Source organism: Eumetopias jubatus, unplaced genomic scaffold, assembly GCF_037043125.1.
Source record: "Eumetopias jubatus isolate StellerSeaLion01/CBP00866 unplaced genomic scaffold, mEumJub1_p1.0 scaffold_10, whole genome shotgun sequence".
Classification (NCBI taxonomy): Eukaryota; Metazoa; Chordata; class Mammalia; order Carnivora; family Otariidae; genus Eumetopias; species Eumetopias jubatus.
In genome coordinates this window covers 13,895,334-13,910,487 of record NW_028274816.1, presented here as the reverse complement: position 1 = coordinate 13,910,487, position 15,154 = coordinate 13,895,334, and the positions used below count along the sequence as shown (strand labels likewise).

Below are 15,154 nucleotides of genomic sequence, written 5' to 3'. Positions count from 1 at the left end.
GTTCCCTTCAATAAATCACACCCCATTCTCTGACCTCACTGGTGGCATTTGAATCTCTACTGCTTAGCCACTCATTTGCTTTTCCGTATCCAAAGAAAAGAAACTGTCCTCAGGGAAGAATGTTCATTGCACAAAGGGAGTCACGGAAATTGTGTGGGAATCAAATAAACTCTCAAGGGTGATACAGGAGCAGAGGTCATAAAGATCTAAAACTCTGGGATTTTTTTTTTTTAATTGGGCATAGGTGGGAGATGTCTGCAAGGATTAGCTGGTTCTGTGCGCTCCCTTTATGGATTCTGAAACACTAGCAGTTCCCAGGACTATTTTCAGAGCTGTCCTGACACTTGTTAATAATGTTGGTGTATAAAGCTGTGCCCTGTTTAAACTCATTTAGACACAAAGAAAATTAGCTTTTATGTGCCAGAAGGGAAAGGGGAGAAAATCTTGTTATTGCTGTCAGAGGGAGAATGCAAAAAGCTTTAAGTGAAATCATAGACTTCTTCCCGTCAGGTCCAAGTACTGGGGAGTGACATTTTCAGGTGAACAGCGAATACTCTGCCTTCTTGATAAAATGACCAGCAGCTTGCTCCTGGGCCAGGCCTAACAGGCCCCTAGTTGGCCACCCTGACCTACATCAATGCAGTGAAACCTTTCCAATAAGCTAAGCTTAAATTAATATAGGGAAGAGTCTGATGTTCTTTTTTGCTTTCAAAAACGATTGCCCCCTAAATGCAACAGAGGATTTTAAATTGCATTCTGGGACAGGAAAAGGGCATTCGTAGAAAAACTGGTGAAATGTGAATAAAGCCTGTGGCTTAGTTAGCAGAGTTTAATAAATGCACACAGTTACGTAAGCTGTGGGGGAACACTGTGGAAGGATACAGGGCGCCTCTCTATATGATCTTCACACACTGTCGTAGAAATCTAGACCACTCCCAAATACAAAAGGTTTAGTGGAATGGTGCCCCGTTAGTACACTTGACTCTGATCTCTGAAGAGCAGACACACAAAGGAGACCTCTGGCTTCGGGGCAGGGGGGTCAGCCCCATTTGTACCTTCCCCTAAACCACAGCACAGGCAATGGGAGAGGGTACCCCGGAAGGAGAACGCTCCTGTCCTAAGGAAGGTTGCCAGGCAAGTGAGCTGGGTCTCAGTGTCTCTGTGCTAGGCAGAAATGCACGAGCCTGGAAAAATCAACAAAATGAGCTCAAACAAAAGCAGGCTGGGCCTGTCACTTTTGTTAATCATTTACTCTCAGTAGGAGAGCATGGTTCTACATTGTCTCAGGCTTCCCCTTGATTCATATACATTTTATTCACTCTTCATTAAGGATGGGAGGTTTTTTTTTTTAATAGATTTTTATTTATTTATTCATGAGAGACAGAGAGAGAGAGAAGCAGCGGGAGAAGCAGGCTCCCAAGGAGCAGGGAGCCTGATGAGGGACTCGATCTCAGGACCCTGGGATCCTGACCTGAGCCGAAGGCAGACGCTTAACCATCTGAGCCACCCAGGCGCCCAAGGATGGGAGGTTTACTGCTCATTCAAAATAGTGATATCAAGAGTGAGCAACAGAACTCCAAATTCAAACACTTTTCTTTAGGTTTTAGGGTATTTAATTATCTTTTAGAAATTATCTGTGTGTATCTAAATTAAAAATTTCAGCTTACCCATACTAGATAAGGATTTTAAGATTAAGGTTCTTATAGTTAAGCATCTATCCTACATTTTGTTCAACAAGTTACTCAAGTATAGATTTTTCTTTTAAACACAAAGATATCTGCTTTCAGAAACACACAGGCCTCTGCATATTTTCCTTTGCTAAGATGTGTAAAATATTATATTTTCATTTAAACACAACTGTTTCAAGCATAAAGATGAAAAGCTCTTTTGGGGTTTCTTGAAGGATGGGGGAACAGAGGAGAACAGATAGATTCACAGTGGCACTGACCTGAGCAAGTCACTCAATACTTCTGCATTCTGATTGCACGAATCCAGATGCAGCATTCCAGAAAATTCTCAGGTCCTGTGGTGCTGAGAGATTAATGAGAAACACTGCACGATACTGAGAGATCTCTTAGGCAGAATGTGAAATTTTTATTTAAAATAAGAAACAAATTACTTCTGCTACAGAAGCATTAAAAAATTTCTACACCATGGGCGCCTGGGTGACTCAGTCGGTTAAGCATCACACTCTTGATTTCAGCTCAGGTCATGATTTCAGGGTCTTGAGATTAAGCCCTGCATCGGGGATTCTGCTGGAGATTCTCTCCTTCTGCCCCTCTTCCTGCTCACCTCTCTAAAATAAGTAAATCTTTAAAAAAATAAATTAGTCCACAATAGCCAAACTGTGGAAAAAGTTAAGATGTCCATCGACAGATGAATGGATAAAGAAGAGATGGTATATATACACAATGGAATATTATGCAGCCATCAAAAGGAATGAGATCTTGCCATTTGCAACGACGTGGATGGAACTGGAGGGTGTTATGCTGAGTGAAATAAGTCAATCAGAGAAAGAAATGTATCATATGACCTCACTGATAGGAATTCTTAATCTCAGGAAACAAACTGAGGGTTGCTGGAGTGGGGCTGGGATGGGAGGGATGGGGTGGCTGGGTGACAGACATTGGGGAGGGTATGTGCTATGGTGAGCACTGTGAATTGTACAAGACTGATGAATCACGGATCTGTACTTCTGAAACAAATAATGCAATATATGTTAAGAAAAAAAAAAGAAGATAGCAGGAGGGGAAGAATGAAGGGGGGGAAATCGGAGGGGGAGACAAATCATGAGAGATGATGGACTCTGGAAAACAAACTGAGGGTTCTAGAGGGGAGGGGGTTGGGGGATGGGCCAGCCTGGTGATGGGTATTAAAGAGGGCACATTCTGCGTGGAGCACTGGGTGTAATGCACAAACAATGAATCATGGAACACTACATCAAAAACTAATGATGTACTGTATGGTGATTAACATAACAATAAAAATAAATTTAAAAATTTCTATACCATATCACTGGGGTTAAGTGACCTTCTTAACAAAAGGGGCTGGGATGGCAGAATGACCTTTTTCTCGGAGATGGGAGGGTTTTGAGCTGAGAATGAATAAGATCTGATTTATTTTTGAACAAGACCACTCCGCTGCTATGGTGATAAGTCTCAGGGTGGGGTGGAGGGTGGATGCAGGGGGGCAGTTGGGAGGCGACCACAACCATCCAGTGCAAGACTGGCGGTGGGGAAGACATGGTTAGATTGTGCAGGTGATTTGAAGGTAGACCCAAAAGATATGGAGAGGAAGGGCAGGGCCAAGGAGGCACCCAGGTTTTTGTCCTGTGCAACAGGGAAGGATGGCGTTGTCAGAAACAGAGAAGAGAAAGATTATAGGAGCAGACTGAGGAAGATCGGCTCCATTTCAGCCATGTTAGGTCAGATGTTGAAATAGAAATGTCAAGCAGGTGGCTGGATCCAAGTCTGGAGTTGGAGGGAGGGGTCTGAGCTAGAGATCAAATTTTGGGCAGTCAACAGCACATAGATGGTATTTAAAGCTTGAGATGGGACAAGATGCTCTCGGAAGTGAGAACGGTTAGGAGAGACCAGAGGACTGAGCCTGGGGCTGTCCAAAGTTCAGAGATCAAAGAGGGTAGGAGGGATGGACCCAGGAGATGAAGACTTGCCCCACCCCCCTGGCAGCCCAGATGGTCCCAGGGAAAAACCTGAATATGGTGAGGTCTTTGCATATAACTATGGCCAGTTACCTGGGAACAGAGCCTTAAGGGGAAAGGATACACATTTCCCCACTTGATTTTAAGAGCAATTTGCTATTCGAGTCATTTGTGGACTCATTTTGAAAAATTCACCTCTTTGAAGGGATCAAATAGTAATCTATAAGCCTAATTTGGGGAGGACTGTAGGGTAGAGGGGCAGTAATTGAAAGGCTTAAAGGCTACCTTGTAACTGGAAATAGGTTTCAAAAGCTACTTATAATAATCTGTTCAAAATGTAAAACAGGGAATAAATTCTGCACATGCATACCCACATATTCCTGGCATGTGACTCCTGCACAATTTTCTTTTCCCAATAAGAGAAAAAAATGGCAGCAGCCTTAGGATGGACTTTAAATACAAAGCTATCTGTGAAAACAGTGAATCCAAAAATGAAATAATACACTTTTCTCATTCTGACTATGAATCGTGCCCGGGGCCCTGGCTATATGTCAATGCTGTGCTAGCGATGGAAGGCCCACCTTTCTGGAACACATCTCGTTCCTACAGAGCACATCCCTCATATTCATAAGTCTGGTGCAAACAAAAGAGCAGCCACTAAAACACGGATTTGGTTGGGCATTACTGCCGAATACGATCAAAGACAAAATTCTCTGATCACTTTTGTCTGATCATCTGTAGTACTCGAGTTACAGAAATAGTACTTGTACAGAATGTATTCATGTGCAAAATGGATCATTTATTTAGCACCAAAATCAAATTATAAAAACACTGGTTCCATCTTGAAACATGCATTTTAAAAATTCTAAGTTTGCAGGGAGACACCTGCACAATCTGGATTCCCAAATCCCTTTATAATTTCTAATGACAAAGACAACTGTCACTCATTGTGGGAAGTCAATGCGGAGACAACGACCCTTCGAACAGGGTGGCCTGCAGGGAACGACGCTTCTTACTCAGCCCCAGGTTTCCGCCTTGATCTCCAGGGAAGAGCTCTGGGCTTGCTGAAACAGTTCCTCAGTAAATGGTCAGGAATCCTACAGGTAATAACGCTGCTGAATTTACTGAAGAGGAAAAACATCGTCAAGGTCTCCTGCCTACTTATATTTGCCACATGAAGCTTCTCAAATGGGGCCCTTCCTAACCAGCCACCCTAAAGTCCAGCTTTCAGTGTAAGAAGGGCTGGTTAACACCCTTTAATAACTACTTTGCGATTCCAAATGACTCCCTGGCAGCTTTTCTAGGGAAGGAAGGAACTGCTGTGCAGGTGGCTCTGAAGATCTCCAGACAAAAGCCAGGCTTGGGTTAACCATTTCCCATCCAGGCTGACTGCAGAGATCTGTGATTCCCAGACCCCAAAGCCCTGATGACAGACAAGGAAAGCAATGCTTTCCCCTTAGTAAAAGCCTTGCCATTCATCTGCCTTCTCCTTTTTCTTCTTTATTATTGGCAACTGTCTTTGGAAATTGGGGTAACTCCCCACAGGCAGGGGACCCAAGTAAGGCCGGCATCCTGGGGGTGCTGTACTCTGAGCACCCACGAGGAAGATGGGGCAGTTAAACTCCAGAGAACATTTGTGAGCAGGCGGAGATGGCCCATTTGTACCTGTCCTTTGGAGCTAGTGAAACTGGACATCGGAGGCTGTCACACTCCCGGACACAAGGGATCCCAGTTCCAACTGTACTTTGATGCATGTACTAACCATCCTTCTTTATGAAGGACTTTGGTGTCTCCCCGGCTGGGGGTTCATGGGGTAAGTAGGCCTGGGCTGTGGGTCAGCAGGGTGGGACAGTCTCATGTTTCTTATAGGCCAGGGACATCCTCCCGCACGTCCTTCCCCAACCAGATGGTACCACTTCCAGGACTGCTGCGGGAAATAAGTCATGACATGAGACATGGTTCTGGTCCTATACAAGGTCAATGAGGCTCCTATCAAGGACACACAGGGAGGTTCCCTCCATGGGAACACTTCTGTGTTCTTCTGGCCTTCAGTCGTCCATGTCAGTGAGTTTTCTCTTCTTATAGTTCTGAACGAGGCTGGAGGCTGTGATCTGAGAAGCCTGCCCCTTCTCCCAACACTGGAAGTCGTTCAGTCCTTTCTGTCCTGTTTGAAACAAGCCCCTCTCCATCTCGTCCAGCCTGGCCACCAGTGCTGAAGTGTCTTCATTGTAAGCGTTCTGGGAGGAGTCCATGATGCGGCGAAAACGTCCAATGAATGTCTGAAGGAGAAGGGAGTGAGAGAACTCAGATCCGTTCTTACCCCCAAACCTTTTCGTTTTAAAGATTTTATTTCTAAGTAATCTCTACACCAAGTTCAAGCGGAGCTCGCTCGATCTCACAACCCTGAGATCAAGAGTTGCACGCTCCACCGACTGAGCCAGCCAGGCGCACCATCCCTGAACATTTAGATGTCACAAAGGGAAAGACTTTGGTGTAGAACTCAGTCGGATGGAGGTCTGAGGCGCCTTTACCACTCGAGGAAGTTATTTCACGTCACCATGCCTTGATGTCCCCATCTGTGAAATGGACTGTTAGGAAAATCCAAGGGGTTGTTAGGGAAACCAATGAAGGAACACATGTAGAGCACCTTACAAATGGCTGGCAAGAGGAAGCTCCTTGAAAAGCATTACGCGTTATTGTTATTAGTGACAAAGGCCATAATAATGTACTGTGACATGTGCAGGTTTCAACAGAGAAGACTCCTGATCTAACTGAACGCATTTTCTACTTTTTTCAGTCTGAGAGCAGGACAGAGACACATGTGATCTAGGGGTGTCATTCTATCCCAGGGCTCCGAGACCAAGCCACGAGCCCTGGCTTCAGTTTCTTCCACTGCCTTGTGGCAATGTCACCTTATGTATAAGCAACTTTATAGGACTTCAAAGCAGTGATGGGAAAAGAAAACATGGAACTCACTAGCAAAGGGCAGTGTTCCAGTTCAAGAACGTGTCCTGGAGATATTGTAAGACAAATGGGTCTTTCTCATTTTTAGCTTTCTGCTCACAAGAGTTTCCTAAGCTCCAATGGTCTATAGTCTGTGTATTGGCTTCTTTATCTGAATGGAGAGCAATGAAATTTTTCTTAACTATCCACATTAAAAACAGCACCAGTGCACGTTAGCCCAAATAAGCCTTGAGCCTGTTGGAGGGCATGTGCACGGTCTGGGGAGAAAATGTGTCTTCAGCCACCAGTGCTTATAAAGCTAGAAATGAGGGAGTAAAACAGGTAGAAAAGGTGGTTTCTTCTCCTATTACACAATAAGTTAAAATAAGGTCATATCATAAAGGATGGTACTATGTGTATAACACTGTCTTGTCCACGGACCATAACAGTAATGGATACCATTTATGAAACAGCACAACATAATCTCACTGTGGTGCAATAATTTTGGCACTATTATATCACCACTTAACAGGTGAAAAATTGAGAAGCCTGGAGAGGTCAAGTAGCTTGACCAAATGACACCATGAGTACACAGCAGAGCCATGTCTTAACCCCAGAGCAAGGGAGGGGAACAAGCAACATGCGCATTCCTGATAGGAGCCCTCAGGCCAGTCCCCGGGCTGGGCTGGTGCATTTGCTGCCTGTCCCCTGTGATCAACCATCATCCCTTTCTTATTTCTAGGACTTCCTGTTGGTCCCAACTCTAAACAAGCAAATATGAAGAGCCGCAGACCAATCATTTTTAAGTATGTATATAATCAGCAAACCCAGTCTAATTGTCGGCTGATGTGGAAAAATGAATAAACTAACTGTATAAATGATACACTTCCCTGGGGAATAGTGAAGCCTGCTGGCTGCCACACGGGCTCCTGGCGCACATGCAGGGCCCTAGGTTTTCAGGTCAATCACTTGCCTGCAGGAGAGACTGGGAAATGTCTGCATTCTCTGGACTGTCGAAATGCAGGAGCTGGGAGCCAAACCCATAGAAATGGGGCCCCAGCTTGTGGAGGTCCACCACATTGGCATCGGCACTGAACACCGTCCTCCAACCTTGTTGGTAGATCTTGGGAAGTTCCACAGAAAGGATCCGTCGCTTGTTGTCAAAAAGTCCCTTTGCCAGCCACAAGGGGAGTTCAAGCTTTGAGCCCTGCGTCAGACAAGAATACCGATTTTAACAATAAATCACATAGTAAATGTGTGCGGCAGAAAGGAAATACACACGCCCTGGGCAAATATCAGTGGTGCCTATTCTCTCTGGGGGTAGGGCTATCACATGCAGAAGATCTGGTTGTGACCTGAAAAACTGAAGTTTTATGTCATGATGGAATGGTAAGAGAAATGGATTTATTCAACAAAAGCATAGTACAGAACAAAAATGTGGTATAAAGGGAAAGTTTTCTAACTCACATAAATAAAAACTTCCAATTGCAGATACTTCAGAAATAAAATAAACATTTCTGCTTTCTTTGAATATTCAATATCTGTTCCTCATATACACTTATTGGGGGCCTACTATGTGCTAAGAAGTACCACCCTGGGTGCTGGGGGCTATAAGGAAAAACAGTATCAGCCTGAGCTCAGACCACAGCTCCTCTGTATCCCGCTTCAGATATGGCAGAAAAGATAAATCTCTCTATATTTTTAAAGTCTTAACAGAATTGGAAAATATTGTGAGGTAGCCACGACCAACCAGAAATTAAAAGAAATATCCAAAAAAATAAAAGTCAAACCTAACTAAGTTGAAAGAGGTAACAACAGCATAGAACTCTCACAGAGCAGAACTGTTGCAAAAGGTGGACTCAGCTTTGCAGTGTGTGTGAGCAGAGCTTTTAGCCAACCTCCCAGGGCCGGGGAGACAAATGTTGAGTTCAAGGCTGCTGAAGCAGCCAGAACATAAGGGACCAAGATTTGAAAAAAAAAAGGATAGAGACAATTAAGTCCAATTTCTGTACCAGATATCAAGAGTAATTAGGCACCAACTTTAAAATAAATTTTAAAAAATCAAATGGAAATTCCAGATCTGAGAAATCCAAGAATTGAAATTTAGGAACTCGATGCGGGGGAGGGGCACCTGGGTGGCTCAGCTGGTTAAGCATCCGACTCGATTTTGGCTCAGGTCACGATCTCAGAGCTCAGGTCATGATCTCAGGGTCGTGAGACTGAGCCCCCCATTGGGATTCTCCCTCTCCCTCTCCCCACTTAAAAAAAAAAGAACTCAATAGATTAAGTCACATTTGACTGGAGGCTTACCAGATTTGACACAGATAGAGGGTCATGAATTGAAAAAAGGGTGAATAGAAAATATCCAACTGAAGCATAGAAAGAAAATACAGAAAAGAGCATGAGAAGTCGAATATGGAATATGGAATATGGAATATGGAATATGGAAGGAAGGAAGGAAGGAAGGAAGGAAGAAAGAAAGAAAGAAAGAAAGAAGGAAAGAAAGAAGAAAAGGAGTCTAACCTGCATGTAATTTGAAGCCCAGAAAGAGAGGAGGAATAGATTGAAGCAAAGGAAGTATGTGAAAAGAAAATGGCCATGGATTTTCCAAAATTAAAAAGAGATATCACATCATGGATTCTAGGAACATATGAACACCAAGTAGGAAAAATACTAATAAAACCACAACTCAGCATATCTTACTCAAATTGCTGGAAGATGAAGACCTAGAGAAAATCTCAGAAAGCACTGCTGGTGGGGGTGAGAACACATCTCCTTTACAAAAAGAGCTAAAAGAGTCAAAGCCAACCCCTCAACTGAAATGATGGAAGACACAAAACAATGAAAATGGAACAACATCTTTTATTTATTTATTTTTTAAAAGATTTTATTTATTTGAGAGAGAGAGAGAGAGCACAAGCAGAGGGAGTGGCAGTCAGAGGGAGAGGGAGAAGCAGACTCCCCACTGAGCAGGGAGCCTGATGTGGGGCTCGATCCCAGGACCCCGGGATTATGACCTGAGACGAAGGCAGACGCTTAACCGACTGAGCCACCCAGGCGCCCTAGAATGACATCTTTTAAAAAGGCCTGAAATAACTGCAAATCTAAAATTCTATACCCAGTTAAAATATCCTTTAAAAGCAAAGGGGAAATAAAGGCATTTTCATACAGGAAATGTGCAGAAAGTTTTTTTTTTTTTAAGATTTTATTTATTTGAGAGATAGAGAGCATGAGAGGGAAGAGGGTCAGAGGGAGAAGGAGACTCCCTGCTGAGCAGGGAGCCCGATGTGGGACTCGATCCCGGGACTCCAGGATCATGACCTGAGCCAAAGGCAGTCGCTTAACCAACTGAGCCACCCAGGCGCCCATGTGCAGAAAGTTAACAGAGCAAGCCCAAGACTGCCCTCCTTAGAAGGGCCTGCTTACAAGGTTGGTCCTTGGTGGGTGTCCTGGAACCTGGGTTTCAGGAGGGTTCCCACTATTCTCAGAATGGATACGAGTACCTCATTGTGCTTAACCAGTTTGCACAATGTGGTTTATGTTGAATACCTGCTTTTCTTCTGGGAGCCTGGACTCTTGCTATATGTTAGGTAGAGTGCCCTATGTAACTAGCTCTCAGTAAGACCTTGGGTACTGACTCTCTCATGAGCTTCCCTGGTACACTAATATTTCACACGTGTTGTCATAATGCATTATTGGAGAAATTCAGTGCATCCTGTGTGACTCCACCGGGACAGGACTCTTGGAAGCTTGTGTCCAGCTTTCTGCAAACTTCATCCCACATACCCTTTCCCTTTGCTGATTTTACTCTGTATCCTTTTATTGTATTAAAATTTAAACATAAGAATGACTGTATGCTGAGTCCTTTGAGTTCTCTTAGTGAATCATCAAACCCGGGGTTGGTCTTGGGGATCCCTTGTACAGACAGAAATGGAGAATTTATCACCAGAAGACACAGAGTAAGGAAATCTTGAAGGGAGAATGAAAATGATCCCAGGAAGAAATAAGGAAATGCAGGACACAAAGTAAAAAGTAGGAAGGCAAAAGTAAACACAAATATATCAGTAATTACATTAAATGTAAACAAATTAAATACACCAATTGGAAAATTGTCTAACCGAATAAAAACAAAACCCAACTATATGCTGCTTAAAAGAGATATATCTTAAATATAAATAAACAGAAAGGTTGAAAACTGCCATGCAAATAGTAGTCAAAGGAAGGAGCATACTAGAGATAAAGGGGACATCTGACAATAACAAAGGGTCATCATATCCACAGGAAAAAGATAGGTATGTCTAAACTGACAGAAGTAAAAGGAGAAACAGATGAATCTATAATCATAGCAGGAGACTTTGGCATATCTCTTTAGATAAATAATAACCAAAAAAACCAGTAAAAATATAGAAGACCTCAATGAAACAAATAGCAAACTTGACCTAACTTACATTATTTAAAACACACAATGACTTCATAACACACATCTGCTCAAGTGCATATAGAATGGCTAAATGGATTTTATGCTGCAGTATAAAACAAGCCTTAACTTTCTTTTTTTTTTTAAGATTTTATTTATTCATCTTAGACACTCTCTAGAGAGAGAGAGAGAGCATGAGCAGGGAGAGAGGCAGAGGGAGGGAGAAGCAGGCTCTTTGCTGAGCCAGGAGCCCAATGTGGGGCTCGATCCCCGGACCCTGGGATCATGACCTGAGCCGAAGGCAGACGCTTAGCCATCTGAGCCACCCAGGCGCCCCACAAGCCTTAACTTTCAAATGACTGAAATCTTTCAGACTACATTCTCTGGCCATAGTGTAATGAATTAAACTAGAAATCAAAAATAAAAAAGATGAAGAGTGAAATCCCAACATGTTTGGAATTAAGCACTGGTCTTCTAAATAATGAGTCAAAGAAGAAATCACAATGGAAATGAGAAATTATTTTGAACTCACGGATATGAAAATAAAACATAACAAATCAAAACTTGTGGAATGCAGTTAAAGCTGTGCTCAGAGGAAATGTACAACTAAAAAATGCATAAAGGAAGGCTGAAAAATCAATGACCTGGGGGCCCATCTCAAAATGCATGGGCAGGATTGTGAGGGGTGGGAAACAATACAAAATTAAACCCAAAGAAAGTAGCAGGAAAGAACTAATTATAAGAACTTAATGGAATTAGAAAACAAAGGTACAAAGAAGAAAACTGACAGAGTTATAAGTTAGTTCTTTTAAAAGGCTAATAAAACAGATGAACATATAGGAGGGGGAAAAAAGAGAGAGAGAGAAGGAAACATACCAAAATAGATTCTTAATGACAGAGAACAAACTGAGGGTTGAGGGAGGGAGGTAGGTGGGGGGTGGGCTAGATGGGGGATGGGCATTAAGAAGGGCACTTGTTGTGATGAGCACTGGGTACTGTATGTAAGGGATGAACCACTGAATTCTACTCCTGAAACTCATATTGCACTGTGTCTTAACTAACTAGAATTTAAATAAAAATTTGAAGAAAAAAAGTAAAAGATTAATGCAATTGATAAACTCCTAGCAACACTAATGAAAGGAGCATAATTTCTCCATATCAAGAATAAAAACCAAGACACCAATATAATCCTACAGATGTCAGAAAGATAGTAAAAGGGTATTTTGAACATTATACCATTACATTTGGAAATTTATATGAAATCGTCAAATTCCTAGGGGAGAAAACAATGTACCAAGAGAAACACAGGAAGAAAAAGAAAATCTGAATAGTCCTACATCTACGAATGAAATTAAATATGTCATTAAAAACCTTCCTACACAAATCTCCCACACAGAAGAATTCCAAATAATTTATGTAGACACTCTGTCCTCAAAGAAATAGAGCATAACTCCCCATTCCTTATGTGAGGTGTGCATAATGACTCCCTCCCAAAGAGAACAGTATGGAAAGGTGGAAAAAAGTAACTTTTTTTGTTTGTTTGTTTGTGAGAGAGAGAGAGAGGTGGGGAGGGGCAGAGGGAGAGGGAGAGAATCCTAAGCAGGCTCCACTCCGAGCACAGAGCCCAACCCTGGGCTCAATCCCATGACCCTGAGATCATGATCTGAGCCGAAATCAAGAGTTGGATGCTTAACCAGCTGAGCCACCCAAGCGCCCTGGAAAAAAGTAACTTTATAGTGAAGAATCCTGACAAACACTACCTCAGCCAGGTGATGGAGGTTCCTATCAATGTGATAAGCCATGCCGACAGTATGCGTCCTTGATATGATGCCATAAAAATGGCACTTTACCTCTGTGATCTTCCTCAAAACAGGTTTTGACAGGTCACTGCAGTCTAACCATGCCGGAAACATCAGACAAATCCCAATTGAGGAACATTCCACAAATTATCTGACTAGCACTCCACAAAACTGCCATGGTCATTAAAAACAATGAAAATCTTATAAACTGTCACAGCCAAGAGCAGCCTAAGGAGATGGGATACTAAATGCAATGGGGTGGCCTGGATGGAAACCCGGAACACAAAAAGGACATTTGGTAAAATGAAGGCAATATGAATAACGTGTGGGCAGCGCATCTCTGTTCAGCAGTGTGTACGAGAACAAAATCCTTATCTACTATAATGCAAAGCCTAGAAATAATGTCTTAATTTTTTAAGGCAAGAAAACAAGCTTAAGACTATTATTTAGAAACAGAGGCGAATGCTAAAGAAACTATTTAAAAAGTCGACAGACCGGGTGGAGCAAGGAAAAGTGGGGGAAAGCAAGGCAGGGCCCACTATTTTTTGTTATACATTTGTTGGTACCATTTGACCTTTAAAACTTTGTATATGCAGGGGCGCCTGGGTGGCTCAGTCGTTAAGCGTGTGCCTTAGGCTCAGGTCATGATCCCAGGGTCCTGGGATCGAGCCCCGCATCGGGCTCCCTGCTCAGCGGGAAGCCTTTCTCCCTCTCCCACTCCCCCTGCTTGTGTTCCCTCTCTCGCTGTGTCTCTCTCTGTCAAATAAATAAAATCTTAAAAAAAAAAACTTTGTATATGCATTACTTTGATTAAAAACTAAAACACGCCAAACACACCCTTCCAAACAAAATGTAGGTTAAAAAGGAGGTAATAAAATAACCATGACGAGCCCGTTCCTGGAACCGACTTGCATGTGAAGTGCTACAGCTCCAGGCTCCAATTCCAAGCTCACCATTTGAAGCAGTGGGATCCTGGGCAAGGTACACAACCTTTCTGGGCTTCAGATTCCTAGTGTGTAACCCTATCTAACTATAGGGTCGTTGAAGGATTAAGGGGGTAACAGATGGGAAAATCCCTCCCCCATCCCATCCACGCCGGCACTAAAGCCCTCGGTAAACAGTTGCTGATACCGTCATCATTGCGCAGGAATGAATCTAGCAATTTTTGGTTCCCAGACGTATCAGAAGCCAAACAGGATCAGAACCCCGATCCTGAAGCGGTCAGTAGTAGCCAATCCTTAAGCCTTCGACATAGGACAGGGCGGGTGGGGGCACTGTTCAATTTGGACAGCTTCAAAAATTAAATAAGACCACCTAGCATACATTTGGTTTCACACAGAAGGCGAAAGCTCAGAAACCACTTCAGCGCGCTGAGACCGGACAATAGAACTCATGTGTGCGTACAGCCCAGGTTCCCCCTAAAACGACAAATCCCAAGGGGCAGTGTGCCTGGGGCGCGGCCGCGAGGCCCACCGGGAATTGTAGTCTTTTCAGGAGGAACTCGCGCCTAAAGGATTACCTGAGGGATCGCGTGGTCAGTCTCGGCCCCTCCGCTCCGCTCCAGGAAGAAAGCTCCAAGGCGAGGCATGGGGGTCTCTGTGCGCACCGGGAGCTTCTCGTGGGACATCAGGATGTCGTCCAAGGACAGAAAGTTTTCCTCAGGCCCCAGCGCACCCGACTCCACCCGGAAATAAGCCTCGGACATGGCAGCGGCGGCGGCTTGAACTTCTCCGCTTCCACTAGTGGGATGCCGGGAGTCCGGGATGTAAAAGCCTGAAAAAGCGGACGCAGCTCAGGATTGTGAAAGGTGTGGAGGTCGCTGCAGCCGCTCGGCTGGATTGAAATTTTTCCCGCTCCGGGGACGGGCCAGACTGGAGCAATCGATCCCGGAGGGTTTGCCCAGGCAGAAGCAATCGACAACCTGCGGCCTTGGTCCCACGTGATCAGGGGCGGGGCGCAGTACCCCACCCGCCCCGGGAAGATTTCTTCCGCGCAGTGTGAGCTCAGTGTGGGAGCCTTAAAAAGGAGCTGGAAATGCCCGTTGACGTTGCTGGATGCATTTGTACTAGATTGTTTATGTGGTCGTTTAAATGTTTACATGTAGTTAAAGACACTTTGCAACACATTTGGGGTCTTATAAAAGGGCATCATTGTGGCCTCTGTCTAAGGCTTGATCAAGTCACACCTATTTTCTACAAAACCAAACCAAACCTCCAGCACTAGCCCCAGAGAGTTATGGACTATTTGTAGTATTTTGGCATGGGAAAGGGATGGAGTAGGAGGAGAGAGGGGGAAAGCACTAGGCTATGTCTGGCTCACAAAGGTCCTGAGTTT

General features: G+C 43.8%; 1 protein-coding gene across 1 annotated transcript; it reads right to left on the bottom strand.

Moving 5' to 3' along the window:
* Positions 1-4,389: 4,389 nt before the first annotated feature.
* Positions 4,390-14,680, bottom strand: GINS3 (GINS complex subunit 3). Its single transcript, XM_028095177.2, has 3 exons — positions 14,340-14,680; positions 7,578-7,811; positions 4,390-5,940 (listed from the first exon to the last, which is right to left on the bottom strand). Exons 1-3 carry the CDS (start codon positions 14,523-14,525, stop codon positions 5,710-5,712), a joined length of 651 nt encoding a protein of 216 aa, XP_027950978.1. The 5' UTR covers positions 14,526-14,680; the 3' UTR covers positions 4,390-5,709.
* Between the last annotated feature and the right edge of the window lie 474 nt (positions 14,681-15,154).

What these genes read in the sequence shown, in the direction of transcription:
- GINS3 (XM_028095177.2), bottom strand. Translation starts at nt 14,525, where the DNA reads ATGTCCGAGGCTTATTTCCGGGTGGAGTCGGGTGCGCTGGGGCCTGAG. An exon ending in CTGACCACGCGATCCCTCAG is followed by an intron (nt 7,812 to 14,339) that starts GTAATCCTTTAG and finishes TGTCTGACGCAG; the next exon opens with GGCTCAAAGCTTGAACTCCC. An exon ending in TTTCCCAGTCTCTCCTGCAG is followed by an intron (nt 5,941 to 7,577) that starts GCAAGTGATTGA and finishes CTTCTCCTTCAG; the next exon opens with ACATTCATTGGACGTTTTCG.